This window comes from Pocillopora verrucosa, chromosome 1 (genome assembly GCF_036669915.1).
Source record: "Pocillopora verrucosa isolate sample1 chromosome 1, ASM3666991v2, whole genome shotgun sequence".
Classification (NCBI taxonomy): domain Eukaryota; kingdom Metazoa; phylum Cnidaria; class Anthozoa; order Scleractinia; family Pocilloporidae; genus Pocillopora; species Pocillopora verrucosa.
The window spans coordinates 29,930,102-29,949,031 of record NC_089312.1 but is presented as its reverse complement, the minus strand read 5'-3'; the positions used below and the strand labels follow the sequence as shown (position 1 = coordinate 29,949,031).

The following is an 18,930-nucleotide window of genomic DNA, read 5'->3' as shown; positions in this document are numbered from 1 at the left end:
ATTTGTATATTTATAGGGTAAAGAGTCTTCATCATGCTCATATTTTTCACTGTACACATTATCTATACATCAATACTTGTTACGGTTTATCACTGTCTAAATGTTGCTCTAAATAGAAACTATTTCTTCATAATTTCAATACACCGGGCCTTTAGCTTCTTTATAAAAAGAAACTTTTGATTCACGGCGTATTGATCTTGCTATCGCTTTTAAATCACATCTATTGGACAAAAAGATATGTGTGAAGCTAAATTTATCTCATAAATGGTGCCAGCCTTCGAAGGTGCAACTCAAAACTTTTTGCTAAGAACGCTTGATGAAAAAAAACATTCATAGTTCGAATAATCGTTAGGCATCCTAATGCCTGCCAGTTTAACTACCAGAATTTGTTGGAAGTCTGTTAACTGTAAACTCTGGAGCGGACTATAAGTTGCTTATCCTGTATGTTTTCCGCCATTCTAATGTGCATATAAGTACATGGATTGCAACTGTTCGCTTATGTAATGGTGTCTAAGAGTTTCTCAATCCGTTTTTCAATGATTGATTTGAAGGGGCTCAACAGTGCACAATGGGTGGGTTCAATGCTTCGAGCAGGATCCCACCTGGAATTCCCATCGAGGGTAACCAGGTCCCCACAAACATCATTAATTGCCCAAAATTGCCCTTGAATAAGACTCAGTGACATGAAAGGTTGAGGTGACTTTCTCTTGCACTGTTCGCCTGGTCGCAGGCAAATGGAGTTCACATTTAATTTTATCTCGACCAATGGTGTGGCATTCTTTTCGTTCCTCTTTGACATCTCTTAAGTGGCGATCACCAGTCAAGCGACGCCAGCTTACCTGTGGCAAATACTGGTGGCTCTTCCCTGCTCTCATCCTTAGAGAGAGTGAACATTTTTGCAATAAGAACACAAGAAGGCACCAGCATAGGTTAACAGAAAGAAAAGAACATTTATTGCTATACTGGTAACACAACCCCCTTGTTACTAGGATTTTATTCAGATAAAAATAATAAAATATTTCTTTACTTTTGGTAGTGAGCACCAGAGCATCTGGAGAATTCAAGATAAGAATTTGATTTTTTTTCACGTCTTGTTGAGTTTTCTACTCGACCAGTTTCGATGAAATATTGACTGCTGCAACCTGCCGCTTAATTGTGCTCGAGTTGTTTATCTAAACAAAAGGTATACTTGAGAGATTATAGAGACATCGTTTGCAAGGACACATCGTGATATCGACGAGGAAATATCGTTTCTGATTTTATGTACGTAAGTCATATAATTCATAGATTTTCCTGTTTCATTACGCTTGATCTTGGCTTAATATCTAAGTAGTTGGGGTGTGATGTCAATTAGTGTATCATAAACAATTTGGTAGTTATCTTAATTCGTAATAACGATAAACAAAAAGCATCGGTAGACAAAACCATCCATCGGCAAAGCAAAATAAAAAAAAAATTCGAAAACAAGGCAACTCATTTTTCCGAGAAATGCTTTCTTTTTTCAGAATTACTAGTCGCCAACTTGACGCAGCTGGAATTATAAGATAACGTTCCAACGCTTCGAAATCAAAGTACCACAGCGGTTGGTTCGTAAAGTTTCATTGGTTTTCCCACAAAATCAATTCTCTCGCCAAAGCTAAATTTCAACTCGAGTCAAAACTTCCAGATAATCTAGTGATATGAAGATTTCGAGAAAGATTAGTGATGTAAATTGCAGGGAAACACGAATAACGCTAATCGTTGGTTTGATTTATTTATGTCACACTGATCGATTGCGTTGGAATTTTATCAAAGCTTCTCTCAAATCTCTCTGTTTAAGTGCTTTTCATGTTGCCTCTAAATACTATTTGAATGTTCTTTCTTTAATGCTAGTTTTTCCCTTGGGAAAGCATGGCTCAAGGGTTTGAAAACGTCAAGATGATTCATGAGTAAATAATGGAAGTCAAGATAGACGTGAAACCAATATTTTACCTGTAACTATTCGTCACCTGGATTTACTTGAAAAGAACGCTTGAAAAACACGTATTCGATTTGGTTTTATCTTCTGAGGGGCAAATAGTCTGATTAGCTATAGTAAACTGATTGTCTCATCAGTCCGACAGGGTTTTAAAGGCATGACTGTCGAATCGTAAAAAAGTGTAAAACTCTAACTTTTTTTGACCGGTTTCTTTGCCTAGCAGAGCTAAATAAAGGAACTTGGAATAGTCCACACTCATTCTTGGTGTCCTGTAATAACTTACAAAACGAATTGGCTATGGAAAGTGAAACCTGAGTATTAACTGAGTGCGACCACGAGTCATTCATTTATAATACTTTAATATTGTGAGAATTCTCGTTGGGATCAGAACACAGGTGAAAAATTTTGACATGGATCAAGATAAATCCTTGGAAGAGTTGAAAGGCGGAAGCTTTTGTTCTTTTAAAGATTGTCATTAATAGAGGATTGTACAAAACACAGTGATACAAAATCTGACAATTAAGTGACATTAAACGTTTGTTGTTCATGATATGTCCTTTAAAAATGAATTAGCTTGTGCTGATCAGATATTACACTATAAGGCGATAAAAACCTGTGTTTGACAACAATGAGGCACTTACGTCAGGAGGTATGAGATAAGTTTCGAGTGAAAGTTAGAAGCAGCCGTAGTTTAATTTTCTCCTTGTAAGTGTTTTGATTTGAATTACACCGATTTTTAGCTTAAAAGAGAAAAATAGATTAGCAGCCTAAAAAGGTTTGGACACCATGATTATAACTATTGAGAATTTCACCCTTAAGGTTTTTTAATCTGGTCATAACATTTGATGTGTGATTCATTTTCAGGTTGATTAGGTGACAATGGACTCATTTGGTCCTCTTTATTTATTGTTCCTCTTAGGAATCGTCCTAGGTATTTAATCAACACTTTTTGATTGTGTAGTTGTGTTGTGTAATTGCTTGAGTGAGGGTAGTCCTCAAAAAGAAATTTTCTCGGTGAAACTTAACGTTGATAACAGCCTGCACTTACTGGGACGGACACACCACATGATCGATTGCTACCTCCAAGCTCAAGCAACAGGCTGACTGATTTCACCTTGCTTGTTTGATTTGTAATGTTAGAATTCTCGTTGTATCTCTAATTCACTTACATTTTGCTAAATACTCTTGTGGTACGAAAGACTGAAATGTACGTTTTCAAAGTTCAAATTCTGAATTAGGTACTTAAGACTAACTCCGTCTAAAGCTTAGCTTGCTGAAAACCTGAGACTACCTTCCAGAGACAAAAAATTTTCCATTTCACTGAAAGATGATTTGATTTGAAGTAAACTTCCTATACTCTATCGAACATGATTAATTCGAGAAAGGAAGGTACTACCAGGTTTATATTTGCGCTACAGATGTGTCTAATCAGGGGACACATAAGATTGAATCGGAATCAGCAAAATCTGAAGGATCGAGGACCAGCATGTCGAAGATACATGTAAACTTTCCCCCAAATGGTCGTAATGTGAGCAGGTTTATAATGGTTTTAAAACTCTGTTTAAGTTAGGGTTTTAATCTAGCACACATAAAAAAAACGAGCATAACCTATCCAAAGGATGAGATATCTTTAGTTACGGACTCCTCGGTAATTCGACGATCTGGAATCTGACTGAATCTCGTCTTTTAAATTTAGCTGGACATTGCACGCAGGCGCGCAACTTGAAGATCACAAGAGAGCGAAGATCAGGTAGGAGTGAAACGATAATCCTTGAGAAGATTAATAACAATGTCAAGCACCCTTGAGTTATGATGAATGAATAGAAATGCGCGTTGTGTTAACTATTACAAAGAAAGCAATACGATTTAGAATGAAAAGCCGGTCAGCTAACAGGTCAATACAACATACAAATTTTGTCAAGTGAGGTTTATACCGAAAAAGAGATGTTCATCTGAATTTGAAAAGAGAGCACAATGCATTCAAAAAACCATCTCACAGAGATGGCCTCTTTGAGTGATTGTAATCCTTCAGACGGGTTCGAATCCCTGGGTCAGACGGTTTCCATGATTTGTCACTCATAGCGTTTATGACGTCTGATACAGAAAGATTTGCCTGATGTTCTTTAAGGTATTAGCTAAATAAAGTTAAATATTACGGGCATTTCGTGCGATGGCATTCTTATTTCACACCAAGGTGAATAAAAAGGTAGACCATTAATTGATGGGAAAAGAAAATCGCTTCAACTCAAAGAGAGATTCGTTGAGAAAAGCTCCCTTTTTCCTTACAGAAACTGCAAACATTGGAAACCCGCCATGAAAGAGTCTGAAGTACTTTGAAAATAAAATGTTGTTGAAACGCTGATCGGCGGTTTCTAATTCAACATTTTCTGTCCGTTTATCTATTTCAGCTCCGTATCAAGTTAAAGTCACTACGGGTGTTCAGGAAGGAGCGGGGACTGATGCCAACGTGTACTTAACTGTTTATGGAACCAAAGGAGAGACTATGGAAAAGAAGCTGATAAACACTTTTGAAAACAACTTTGAAAAAGGAAAGTACGTAAATCAATTGTCAGTCGACTGATTCCTTGGCTCATATGCCATATTATGAGCGTTATTCAATTACTAGTCAGATCTGCTCCCAGTTAGTCAGTCAGTCAGACAGAAGTACGTACATGACAGCCTATAAATCAAAAGTTCGGAAGTCAGTATTTTATCCACTTAGTAGACCAGTAAGTTATTCCTACATTCCATCATCCTGAGTCAGTGATGCAGTCAGCAAAGTGCATCAGTCTTTCGATAGGTTAGTTAGTCAGTCAGCCGCGCAATCAGTCACTAGTCTGTCAGTTCGTCGAGAATAATGATAGGGAAGCACATAGTGGTTATTTTATATTTGCTACAGCGCTCCACAAATGGAAGCTTTGAGATTATAGCTAATGAAACTTGCATATGATTTAATTTCTCCTGCCAGAGTTGACAACTTTCAACTGAATTTAATGGACGTGGGCGAGATAAAAAAGATAAAAATAAGGCACGACAACTTTGGATTTATGCCAGAATGGAACCTGGATGGGGTACGTCAAATGTTAATTGATAAGGGAACCTTTTGTAAATAGAGAGAAACGAGCACCAAAATAACCGGCAATTTAGAATTTTATCAAATTAACCCAGGTATGTAAGAAATAAATCCATAATTTTAAAGACGTGAATAAAGGGGTAAGTTTCTAAAGAAACTGTGGTGCTGCGGTAGTGGGAGAGTATAACAGGGTAATTTAGTATTATCAACTGAGTTGATAACGTAAATTGGCCACTTTAAGGAGTTTTAAAGCTGACGTTTCGAGCATTAGCCCTTCGTCAGAGCGAAATACGTCACTCCTATTAAAACGTGAGATTGAGTGAAATGAACCCTCGGAAGTGTCGCTGTTTGAGATGAGCTGCCGGGGAATCGGAAATCGCTAGGTGAAAGCCGTTGAGAAGACAACTAGGTACGGACCACTTGAGTGGAAGCCACAGGACAGCTGATCAGTTCGCCGGGTGAACCAGTGAAATATCATCATTGATGTGCAGAGAAGCTATTCCCGTGAAGTTAGCAGGACACTGACATATCTTGCAGGAGACTCTAGTAAATCAGTAGCTCTCCAGATGCAGAAGTCTATCTTAACCAGTTCACTTCATTTCGCTTGCTCGGTCAAGATTCTATGCTGAACAGTGGTTTCACATCTTAGATTCATATATACAGACAATATCAGGAAACTTTTTAGTGCTCTAGTCACAAGGGGCTTTATCCCAATTTTATAAGCAAGAATTTTATAAGGTGTACAATATCTTAACAATTAAGGTTTTATTTTATTTTTAGAGTATAAGTTTAGGTCTTCATCATAGGGTTGGCTACCGCTCGCGCCGCCCAACAACCGTGCTTATGATCTTGGCATCCAGAGGGTTTTTAGTGCAATAATGATTATAATAATGGGAATAAAACCCAGGCCACAGCGGAGGGAGGCAAGTAGTCTCACCATTGCACCATTCCCTCACCTACCATTTTTTCATGCAATTCCTAATTGTCCTTAGTTTTTTTGCAAAAGGTCAAAATTACTGCGCCTGGGGGACAGGTATATGTGTTCACATGTGACTGTGATTTGAAGCAAGGAGCTTTGTCGAAAGAACTATTTCCTTCTGGACAGGGATCAAAACAAAGCGGTAAATATACAAATTATTTTATTTGTTCGCTTCAGCACCACTTCGGTGCTTTCTCCATTTTCATTTTGTTGTTTCATCCCTGTTTGTATCTATTATTCATCGAACTCTTGTATTTGGTTATCGTTTTCGTCCTGTGCAGCTGTGGTTGGTGGTTTTGTTGGCGTTTTTAAGGACTCTTCCCACTGCTGGCCGTTTAATGATGCTCAAGCCGACTCATCTCCTGATTTAGTAGGAAACTTCCCAGCTCAGCTTAAGGTACAATGATGGATTAACAGCTTACTTGAAGGGTGGGATTTGATGTTCAGTATTGTGCCAATTTCGCCTTATCGTGTAAACGAAACCATAGTAATTGCAAAAGCCAATCAGAGCGAAAGATTTTATCCTAAGGAGCCAATGACAACAAAAAGTAACAATAAACCTGCTTAACGCCTGGGAAAACGTGAGTCACCGAGTCATGATTTGCATTTGAATGGTTGTGAGATTGGCTACGTCAAGTATTTGTAGACTATTCGAAAAAGTGCAGTAAAGTTAAACCATTGTGGTCTTGAATGACGACGACTTCAAAAACGAATATTGTTGTGTAGGAAAGGCATGCACTAATTTATGGTGGTAATTTATGGATCATTTATTATGTTTTGAAGATCCAACCCAGTTTTCACTCTAGATGGTTATAAGCTTGAATTTGTGTTCACGATATTAGTTTCTCTACTGCCACAATGTATACATTGAAATATTTCAAAACCTATCAAAAGTTAGTCATCATGTGCTGTTCGTTATTTCAGTGATATTCTCTCCTTTCATAGGACGGGGCTAGAATAGTAGATTCCGCGGCAAGAGGAAAAGTAGCCTCCACACTTGAACAAAACAGTTGGATTGATCTGGGAAACTTTAAGGGTGAGGTTATCACCTGCATGTAATAATGCTGAGCAACACATGCTAAATGCTGTCATAAAGTTGATTCCACTCTTTGGCAATATGCTTCAAATGTGATTCCTTTATACCATGAAAAACAAGAAATCCGACCATTTTACCAACTTTTCCAAAACTATGATGGTTTTTGTGGGTTTCGCTCTTTGCATGTCTTACAAACTATCAGTTTGGGGATGGCTGATTACTGAGATAGTGAGGAAAACTTTTTAGAAACCGATTGATTGAATTCAAGATAGTTACATGTGCACAATTTAAGTCGAAAGTTTTAGATATATTAGGGTGTAAATTGGTCATCAGTTGTTTACGTCACTCAGGGATTCCCCTTTGAATATCTGAAATTTTGAAGTGTTTGATTTCCTTTTATGGAGACATTGAATAATACAGACCAACTGGCTGATGATACTTTACTTCAGAACAAAGCTTATACTTCTATATTTGAAATTTGTTCTTAAAGGAAGATGCATTAGTGACCCATCTTTATGTGCTAATGGAGTTACCATGATTTTCTGGGCAAGAATCGAACAAGCAGCCCTCCTAACCGATCAGCAGCTTCCGAAATACGTATTATCCAGTGGAGGGTCAGATCACAGATCCCGAGGATTCTCTTTTTTCCATCAGAACTATCAGTTTGTACTGAGAGTGTCGGCGGCTGAGAAAGAATGGAGAATTGAGATACCACAAGGACAAATACCGCTAAATTCTTGGTTTTCATTCGCATTTACCTGGAAAAATGGTACTTTCTTAAAATCAAAACCATTTTAATATTTAGATTTAATTATTTCTCCGACTAATTAAATAAATGTTGTACAAAATGGATCTAGTTCCGAAGTCCTCTATTTTTTCTTATTTCCTTAATGAATTATAGAGATTTCTTTTTATGTGGTTCTAAGATGGTGTTGCATGGATCGTTTAAATTTCTGACCTTAAGAATGCAATAAAATTGACCACGAAATAGGTTATTATCATCGATATAAACAGCAAATTAGGCTGGATTCGAGCCAAATTGAAACCATTGAATTTCTGAAACGAATACAAACACTTCATGTTGGTTGTTAGCATGCTGAGTGCATTCTATAAATTCCTACCGTAATTTTTTTCTTGTTTTCTTGTAGAGGAGGGACTAAAGTATTACATCAACGGAACAGAGGCTGGTATTAAACAGATGAGCGAAAGCTTGGGTCAGATAAGAGGAAACGAATTCAACGACTTAAGGATAAGCAAACCCAACCATAACAATCTAGTGCAGGAGATGTTACCAATGAAGTTTGACCAGTTTGCTACTTGGAACAGAATTTTGCAACCAGACGAGGTTAACCAGGCTTTTAACCAGGGTATGAAGGGCACACCCGACATTTCATCAAAGTTTTAAAATTGTTTTTCGACCATAAAGTGATACTTTCCCATATGATCCTACTTTAGAGATTCCTCATATTACCCTTGTAATAGCTTCCACGAGTTCAGTATTAGTTGAGTAGATCGGTTGATTAGTTTGGGTGTTAAAACAAATTCTTGCTTTCTTAAGAGGAACTGTGATATTGATTTGACTCAGCTGGTGTCACTAGCCCATTCCATCTGTGTTACACACCTCACTGGATGCAACTTAATTGAGTTCGTTTAGCCAGACCTAAAGCATTCACAACGTCCAATGAGAACAAATTGCTGGAAGGGAGGGAAATGGCGCTGAGTGGTGACCGAATCAATTTTTCGTTTTCTGTTTGTTTTTATTAATTGAGAGTGCGCCAAAAGCCGTGTTACACCAATGAAAACGCAGTGCAATCTAAGATACTTTACACACTGTATGGGTAAAAAGGAACTACCCTAAACTTATAAAAAGCCCAGGGAGAAAATAGCAGGGGTCAACACGTCAAACTTATTAGCAACACCCTACTTTTATTTGATTGGCAGGTGGTGGGCTTCCTGACAAAGAAGGAAAACCCAACCCTCAAGGTTAGTACATTCGTTTAATTGTAATGAACGTACTTGTTGATCGTGTTCTGTTATCGTCTGAAGAGAGTAATCCTGAATGAAAAATACTGTTTCTAAAGAAAGTATGTTGTTTGTATCACGTGACATTTAGCTTGTGAGCCGAACCCCTGCCTGAATGGAGGAACGTGTAAGACTGATGCTGACTCTCCTGAAGGCTACCGCTGTATTTGTACTCCGCAATACGCAGGAGTGAAATGCGAAAGTAAGAATTATAATTAATACCGATTTAAATGTTAATTTCTTCACCGAACTGTACGAGTTGATCTTCTGTCAATTAGACTTATGCCGATAGCTTAATTACTTTTTGTCGATCACTCTAAAAAGTTTTTGTTATTCTTTATTGAAACAGTCAAGGAAGATCAACAGCCACAGACTACTCAGGGTAAGAACTCAAAAAGAATTATTTTAATTATAATAATTTTAATATAATTATGGTACAATTCAAAGAAATGTTATAACCATTACATTTAATTTGATATGTAAGCGTTTGAAAGTAGAGGGGAATCTCTAACGATAGAGTCTCGTAGAATTTTATTTACAAAGCCTAACGGCTTTCCTATCATCAATGTTATCCTGAAGCCCTATTGACATTATCGACATTGCTGGCAACCACGTCACTCTTGGACCTAATGTTTTTTACTGTATTTCAGTCCTTTTATTTTGCTGTTTACCCTTGAATGCATTAAGTACAAAGCTTTGGGCTTGAAAATTGACCAAGTTCACCTTCATTAAAGTAAAAGTTAATTAACAATCAATCGCAGCAGGTACCACTATTGCATCTAGCACTGGTGCTACTGCTAGCGGGGCATCCACCACTGCAAGCCCCACCAGCAGTACTTTTACCACCGGAGCATCTGGAGGAACCACACGCAAAACAGGCAGCACCGCCAAATCTACAAGTGGTTCTTCTACACCACTTACAGGCACCGGTTCAAAAGGTACCACTGCAAAACCTACAGGCAGCACTACAGGAGCAACAGGGGGAACCACACGCAAAGCAGGTACCACTGCGAAATCTACAAGTGGTGCCTCTACTAGTAGAGCTCCTAGCACTGGATCATCTGGAGGAACCACTCGCAAAGCAGGTACCACTGCAAAACCTACAAGCGGTGCCTCTACTAGTAGTGCTTCTACCCCTGGATCATCTGGAGGAACCACTCGCAAAGCAGGCACCTCTGCAAAACCTACAAGTGGTACTTCTATCACAGGAGCAACCGCTACTGCAACACCCACCATTTCATCCGCTGCCTCAACAGGTGCCACAGGCCCATCTGCTGGATCTACAACAGGTAAATCCACTTCTACCACAGATAAACCAATTATGGATATTCGTCGTTCAACGTCCCTCACAACAAACAAAGGAAATCTCACTGACTGCAGCGACGACTTTGAACGTTTCCAGAAAAACGCATGGACTTGACTTCAATCTTACAACAAGAATTCAGAATAAGACAAACATGTAATTTACATGATTGAAATTGACAGTTTTAACCCCTTTACTTCCGTGAGTGACCAAGACAGAATTTCTTCGGACATGCAATATTAATAGAAAAGTGATAAAAATAAAGAAAAATATCAATTAGGGGATTATTAGTTGATCCAAAACCAAATTCTCCTAAATAAGCTTAAGAATTATATGGCAGAAAGTAAGGAGAATTACGAATGAGATCTGAGTGAAAGGGTCAATCAGTTATGAGATTAGATGGAAACACAGGAGTCGAGGCTGACATCTCTCTTTGACGCCAACAGTTTATGTTAGTGTGACATAATGTCAACTACTCTAATGGAAACATTATATTACAGGCCGCCGTAGGCTCTTTTTCAGGTGCTGTCTTATGATTCGCATCCGTTGTAAGCAAAGAAATATTATGGTGTTATTTTGTTTTTTCGCTGTAACATTTTAATTACTTAAATTAACCATATCGAATTCACAATCACATAAATAAATGAATGAATAATTAGATGAATTCATGAAGATTAACGTTAATTAGATATTAAAACCCGGTTATTTTACGGAGTTAGAGAACATTCTGAAATCGAACATTGTTACTTTTATATCAGTTGGTTCTTATTTATATGTGTATATATATATATATATATATATATATATAATTTATTTTACTCTCTTTTATTTTGTGTTATATAGGGTGCCCGTTGATACCAGTCTTGTGACTGGAGGGGGTCACCCTGTTTAAATATCAATTATTATTGTTATAAAAGAAACTTTGCAAGGAAACGAATGTTGTAATGCTGAGTTGATGGCACATCTTATTAGAACTTACAATATAACTCCTGATGCTTTTTGTTTCTTACTATGCAACAGCAACTCCAACAACAGCTCCTCCGTCAACAGCTACTCCGACTGGAACACAAAGTCCACCACCAGATATAGGTGAATAGTTTGGTTTTATCCTTATTTTAGCAATATACAGAGGTCATTAACTTATTATGATATTAAAGCCATTTTTTTACTCATGGGTGGCCCCCACAGGCACTGACACAGTTGCTTTTCAGCCAAAGTTCAAGGATAAGTTGTGTAATCGTTGTGGATAATTCTAAAATAATTATTGTTGGTATGTTGTTATGTTCTCTGAATCCTGGAAGGTTTTTTCTAACGCTGCGCATGCAGATAACTGTTTTTTTCAAAGCAAAAACATTAGATGAGGATTGTTTCCCCTCCAGCTGAGCTTTCAACAAATAGGATGCCTTCCTTGTAATCTAGAGGCAGTTCTGCTCTTTATGAGGAATTAGAGTTCGTAAAAAACAGCTCTCTGAACTTAACCTTATTTATTCTTTTATCTGTAATAGTGCAATTTTTACTTTTTGCAAATCAGTAACAAGTCAGTGACAGATGTATATGGTCTCACAAGCGAAATGACAGAAATTTGAATTTATTTTCAGAGCAACTCAAGAAGGATGTAGAGAAGCTTGTCAACGTCTTCCGAAATCTCCACCAAGCCTCAGATGTGTCGGATAGTCAGGAACTGAACCAATTAGCCAGCGAATGGGCAGAAAATCTCGCAGCTTCTGGCGAAGAAAAGATTGATCCTGACTCAGAATTTGGGCAACTGGTATGCAGCCATCAGGCAGAAGCTGATATTGCCAAGGCATGCGCAGTCAAATGGTATAGTGCCATCAGGTTCTTTGACTGGGCTGATCCTAAGCTCACTGTAAAGACGTCTCCGTTCACACAGCTGGTATGGCAAAGTACCACAAGCATCGGAGTTGGTATCGCTAAAGCTAAGGGAAATTCCAAGAGAGAGAATGTCCCGGGCAAATATTATATTGCAGTGTTTTTAAGTCCTGCACAGAGTGATGACAAGGTTAAAGAAAACGTACTTCCTGCGGCTGGTAGGTGATTTATGTGCTCTTAAGTTGTGCTTAATGAAGATTCGAATTTCATTATCCAGTATAGTGTACACCAGGAGAGGCCTATTTACAAAACATATGTATGTAATAGCAATCTGTAATCTTCTGATCCTTCACTTGTTTCTGTTTTTCTCCAGGAATCTCTACACCCTCACCAGATGGTAAGTATACGTGAAGGTAAATGGAAAAAATAGTTTCAGAAAATAACCAGTCTGTCAAACTTACTTGATACGTAAATGCTACGTAGGTGTACACACAAACCAAATCTTTCCACCGCCAAACGTACCTCCACAATGGCCCACGTACCTGCATTGTTTCGGTATAATTCAAACGACAGAAAGAACACCATACTCCTACAAGTTCCACACCTTAATTAAACAACGTGAAATATTCTTACTAGGGAGCGATTCCTGTAGGCGATACAGTAATTATCCTTGATAAAATAACTTAGGCCCACTACAAATTATAAATTAGCTCACCACTGCCACAATCTGATAGTTGTGTCCAAATCTCCTTGAAATGAATAATCTTCCACAATAGCTCTCTCTCGGTATCGCTCTCCGGACAATCAGTCACACCAGGCAACAACAACTAGTACCACACAACTGAGTCCTTCTATACACTTACACAAAGTAGTCTAGAATCTGGAAGCTTAAAACACAACAATTTTGGAAGTATTAAATCATGACTACATAACTCAATAGAATATTCTGGTTCTATGGTATGCCAGACAATAGAAAGCTCTTTTATGTATGTCAGCATAACTAGGCATTCTAGAAATTTCTAGAAACTTATTTTAACAGGCAATATCCATAAAAACATTCCTACCTATTCGACTACTTACCATCCTACCTAACCTTTTAACTACCTACATATTAACCTATTTCCCCACTAATCAGATTCCCTGCCTTCTTGCTTACCAAGTTACCTTCGTACCTACTTACCTACCTATTTATCAAATTTCTTTCTTCTCCTAGCTAGCGATAAATTAATTTACCTGCCATTTGTTAGTTTGCTTGTTTTGTTTGGTTAGCCATTTATTTTATGTCCTAATCTATTCGTCTTTCTCATTCTTCGTTTATCAAGCTGCCTGTCCTGAAGGCTACTTTAAAATACCGATGGGTGTTACTCGATCATGTTTCACCGTCCGTAACACACCAGTGACCTGGGATGACGCTCTGCTTGGTTGTGCTCTTGATAACGGTACCCTGGCTTCGCTTGAGAGCAGAGAGGAAGCTGACCTGGTTGTTAGTTTAATTGCAAGTAAGCTGACATCCTACTTTGTTCGAAACTCAAATGTAATAAACTCGAGATAGCCATTCACTAAATTAAACACCCTTTTGAAAAAGAGCCCCTCCCATCGGCCAAAATCTAAGATAAACAACCTCCCTGACTCGAGTCAAGTGTTTCCTCCCTCCTCACAGTTTTATGGACGAAAACTAGAACACAGTAAAGGATAGGTAATGCGAACGATTAAGAGCTTTGAGTTCCCCTTCCACGATGAAAAGTGGCACTTACGATGCTACAGGTTTTGAAGTGGAGGTGCAATACGTTACATCGAGGCAGTGGTAATAGGTAAAAGTTCCACGAACGAAATTACTTGCTTTTAAGCTGTTACCCAACCATTTGTGATTCAATGCCCTCGAGGTAGTGCCACTACCATTTATTAGTGATTACTGGTCCAAAAATAGTGCTGGTTGATGAATGAAAGCTTAACAAATGTCCTCTGTTTTCTTGCACGATTTTATAAAGAAGCCAACCTTACAGAAGCTTGGATTGGACTCCATGATCGCTCAACCGAGGGCCGTTACGTTTGGGTCTCAGGATCGCAAATTCCATTCTCCGAGTGGCTGCCCGGTGAACCTGATGGAAATGAAGGACAGAGCTGTATCGTGCAAGCCAAAGGGGAATACGGACCTGGATGGGCTGACAGACAATGTTCCGATAGAAAGGCTTTTGTCTGCGAGGTTCCCGCTCCTGGTAAGAAACAATGATAATACAAAGCTTAAATCATATCTTTCAGTCATTCTCTTATCAACGAGTTACATTGGGTGTAAAGCTTTAATTGACGTGAATGGCAATGACACTCGGTTCTTTATGGCCAAAGGACACCGATACATTTTCGTTGATCGTGGAATTATTATGTGATAACTATGGGATCTGTAAAGTCTGTCGAGACGCCGGTTATAGGATCACAACTCACGATAGCCTTAAAACAATATTCACGTTACTTAAATACATTTAACAGTATAAGTACTCATATTCAATATACATTCATTCAAATCATACTGATCAATTACCACAACAAAATCCTGCTCAAAGACACAACATAACAAGAATTACCAAAGAATGGGCGACCATGCTTACGTTTGCACATGTATTAGGATACAAAATATACTTATCATGATTTCAGAATGAAATCAACGACAGGTTCTTGTTTGAAGTAAGCCTGATTGATTGGTCGGCTATTCTCTCTTATTGTTAACTTCTCAATGCAGGTCATACCTTTTACAAGTTAACGTTTAACCTGACGGAACCACAAACACAGTCGTCCCAGTACACCTCCTATTCTCAGTACTCCCAGTCCTTTTATCCTGGGTCATATTACCCAACCGTGTGTGCGCCTGTCATTCAGAATGTGAATGACATTCTCAGGGATACGGTAAGCTACTGTATGCGTAAATACTTTGTGAAAAAAGGTAGAATGAGGCGGTTATGACGTGGAATTGAAGTTTTAAGGAAAAGGATCAGTTAAGGATTATGATATACAATGGAATTGAAAAAAAAAAAAATGAAAGACTAAGTTGTATGCTTTTAGAAAAATTTTTAGAGTTTAGAAAGTCGTGACCAGTCTGCAATTGTTATGGTAATATAATTCTTAACCTGAAAAAAATCACGTTCTCCAACTCTTGAGGCCATAAAGCCACACCATCGCATTGGCTACAATTCATTCATTATTAATTGCTCCATGTCAAGTTTTCGTTCAGGTATGCATAATGATTTTTCCTTCATAAACCCGAAGTGATTATATTTGCACATATAGTGATCAGTTGCAAAGCAGACTTGAGAACTTAAGCAAAATAAATAACGCATGCGCAATGGTACTCTGCTCTCTTAAACCATTTGACCCCAAAGAGTCTAATTTCTCCATACAATATCACCTGAATCGAACATTAAGTTCACAAGCCGAATAAAGGAAATGATCACCGACTTAATTTCTCGATTGTTCCACAAATTCTCCTTGTCAGCACCTTAAGAAATCCAAAGAGAACAGTATGGAGAATATTCATGCTGATGTTATGGTGTACAAGGGTTAATCATCGATAATATATCAAATGATATATGGTCCTTCTCTTACTGAAGGAAATTTTGAAGGCAAATAATTAGAATTCAGGCGAAAAAATTTGGCTTTTGTTTTTAGAGGACTCTTTCCTCAATTCCGGTGTGAAAATAGTTAAGAAAGTTGAGATATCGTACTCAGTACCGGCCGAACAATCTAAGGAACCGATGATTGAAGAATTGAACTCTTTTTCCCTCGCTCGTGGCAAATGTCAAACACATTCTTACTTGTCTTACTACTTAGAAGTTTAAGCCCAAGTCTAGGGAATATAGGAATACGAAAGCTGAAACTATTTTTGTTTTAATATTTGTTGATTTGTTAACTCTTTGACAGATCGCCCGTTACTTCCAAGCAAAGAACCTTTCAGTTCAGCCAATTGTGAACACAATCAGGTAAATGAATCATCTACTTACTGAATAATTGAATTATTGTTCTTTGGATTTAAGAGTTGTCTATTTTCTCCCTTTTTCTTTAGGTGCTTGCCAGACGGCAAATCAATTGTTGAGGTTATCTTGAGGTTAGGTCCGGAGGCCAGTCCTGACTCGATTGATTCACTTAAGACCAGTATTAATGAGAATGATGGAGAACTGGAACTAGAAAATGGAGTATCTGCTAAACTTATCAATGTGACAATTCTCCTGCCAGGTTAGTAGACCGTCAAGCTCTATGCAAGTGGGAAACAAACGTTTATCTTAATTGGAATGTGGTGGTATTGACTAAATGAATTATGACGTAGAACGAAGTAATTGTGAGCATTCCAAAATTGCAGGATACTGATGGTGGACTGGTAAAATGGAGCACAGCGCTCAGTTGTCTTCTTCAAGTTAACCCAACTATATCTAAACCAGCCTTTAACTTCATATTTGTATTTTGTTTTCACTCAGTTTAGGAGTATTATCATTGCATTACGCCCTAGAAACATCCAGAGCGTTTAAGGTTTAGAGCCACTTCATGACAATAATTAATTAGGCAGATGAGAAGAGGTTTGATATCCGCTGCTGGCCTTTTGCCGTAAATTATATGCTCATTTTCATTACAATAGCAAGAGAAATCCACGGTAGGCTGCAACTCCTTAATTCTCACGGTTTGCTGAGTGAGCAAGGGTCTCTTGATCAAATGTGACCTCTAATAAGACCTCGTAAAATTTTATTGTTCATTTGTGCCACAGGCGCTGACCTCGTAAAATTTCTTTGTTCATTTTTACCACAGGCGCGTCACTTTGCCCAAACCAATGTGTGAGCAGCACCTGTCAGCCAGGTTGTGACCCGACTTGCTGCGCCCAGGCTCCAGCTCCAGTAGCAGCAGTAGGAGTAGCAGCAGGAGCAGCAGCAGCGGGAGCAGCAGCCGTTCAGTATCCATCACCAGCTTCTTACCAACCTGAACCAATCTACCCCCAAAGAAACCCATATCAGTGCCCCATTGCTTGCACCAATAATGTTAACTTCTGCCCATCTTACTGCGCGCCATATTGTTGTAATAAAAGACGATCGCGAGTACGAATACATAAGTTTTAACCCCGATTTCATTTTACCGGTGTTAAACACAATTTTTAGTTTGTAAACGTTTTATTTTAAAATAGCTTTGACCCTACTGTAGTTTGTTATAAATGGTTTGATAATTTAAAGAAGATATCTGGCGTTAGTTAGATTGCTTTTTCTGCAAAACATATTTAATGAAAAAGATGATGTAGAACTTAGTCAGTTTCGATAAAGATATTAAAATAATGTATATTAATCATGATCTAACCACGAAGCAAACAAACATGGTAGGGTCCTTCGCACAGACAAGTGTTTAATACGCTTTTCAGTTTAACGTTCCGATTTATATAACTTAAGGGGAACGACAAAGACAGTAAGTTACAAAAACAGTAACACTAACAAAACGTTGTGAGACTCTAGCATCAGCGATTGATGTCGGTTGGATGTTTGAACTTGTTTATTAGGTTAAATAAAAAAGCTTGCACTTATAAATTATATTTTGATTTGTTAAAAAGAATATCTATCAATCAATGTACCAAATTCGAAGTTAAACCATGTGGACTGAAAACCACAAACGTTTTCTTCTACTGAAAACCAGGAACTTCCTTTTGGTAGCGGTGTATATTCAAGCAAACCAAGAGAATGTAAAAAGTTTAAAATCTCTTGAGCAAACACAAAGTACCTTTTCTTGAAATATTACTTCTGAAATCAATTACCGATGGCTTGTGCATAGTTTAATTACAATTTCCACTTTGTATAAAGGAAAAAGTTTTTCCTTCAACATCTCGTCGGAAGATTCTAGCCAAATTACAAAGACCTGCGAAAAATATGTCTGAGATAAAATATTTTCTGAGGGGTTACTGAAATTTTAGAATTATTGGAGAGGTTCGTTTTTCTAAGGGCCAAATTTCTGCCGCTCAAAATTTCCCTTTTGATTTATATAGAGGTTTTACCTGTGAAGAAATAAACACAGTTTAGCTCTACAAGTCTTTTTTTAAAAACACTTTTGATGTTTGCACAAGTCGAAATTGCCACGTGGGTTAATCAAATTAAGTAAAAAAACTTGGCATCAGTTTGGAAGATTTAAGGTGGCCATTATCATTGTTTTCATGAATTACAATTATTTTTTCTGACCTAGAGTTCCGGTTTTCTACTCGTAGACAACATTGCCCCTTTCGTTAACTTTTCGTGGTGAAAATCTTCCCTAAGCATCTCTTTGTAATTCGAATGAATTCAAGTCAACTCTTTGTTCTTTTGTAGCAGGTGTTTTCGACATGCACGTGTCTCTTTCAAGATATTTCTTCTCGCGTCGTCGTCATTTTTCGCATCTTTCATTTTCCTCGAGTTCAAATCGTCTTGAACATTTTCCAGCTCTGTCTTCAAACGTTCCATACGAGATCTAAGATCGTCGACTTGCGCCTTGAAATCCGATTTCACAACTCTAATTCTGGACTCCAGAGTGGTTAACTTTTCCTCAATCTGTGTGGTGGTGTTGAAACATTTCGATGGATTTTCTTCCCTCACGTCACGCATCTTTCTAGTGTCATCTTTGTTTGAGTCCATTCCTGTTTCGTTCACTGTTACCGAATAGAAATTGATATTGTATACAAATATACAAATAAGTCACGGTAAAACATTCCCGTCGAGTCGTACAGAAAAAATGCAAATGAGATTAC

General features: G+C 38.0%; 1 protein-coding gene across 2 annotated transcripts; it reads left to right on the top strand.

The window, feature by feature from the left end:
• The first annotated feature begins 1,146 nt into the window (after positions 1-1,146).
• On the top strand, positions 1,147-17,743 carry LOC131786103 (uncharacterized). Of its 2 annotated transcripts, none has more exons than XM_059103094.2 (23): positions 1,147-1,263; positions 2,822-2,888; positions 3,654-3,707; positions 4,366-4,510; positions 4,926-5,028; positions 6,037-6,151; positions 6,291-6,406; positions 6,955-7,045; positions 7,536-7,814; positions 8,194-8,412; positions 8,987-9,028; positions 9,159-9,269; positions 9,417-9,449; positions 9,832-10,356; positions 11,391-11,459; positions 11,969-12,418; positions 12,574-12,597; positions 13,523-13,699; positions 14,189-14,416; positions 14,935-15,098; positions 16,110-16,168; positions 16,252-16,421; positions 16,986-17,743. In XM_059103094.2, the coding sequence occupies exons 2-23, from the start codon at positions 2,837-2,839 to the stop codon at positions 17,288-17,290; spliced, it is 3,531 nt and encodes a 1,176-aa protein (XP_058959077.2). In that variant the 5' UTR covers positions 1,147-1,263; positions 2,822-2,836; the 3' UTR covers positions 17,291-17,743. The 2 variants fall into 2 exon arrangements, with proteins under 2 accessions (XP_058959077.2, XP_058959076.2); XM_059103093.2 differs by having other exon boundaries at positions 9,829-10,356.
• Positions 17,744-18,930: the final 1,187 nt, after the last annotated feature.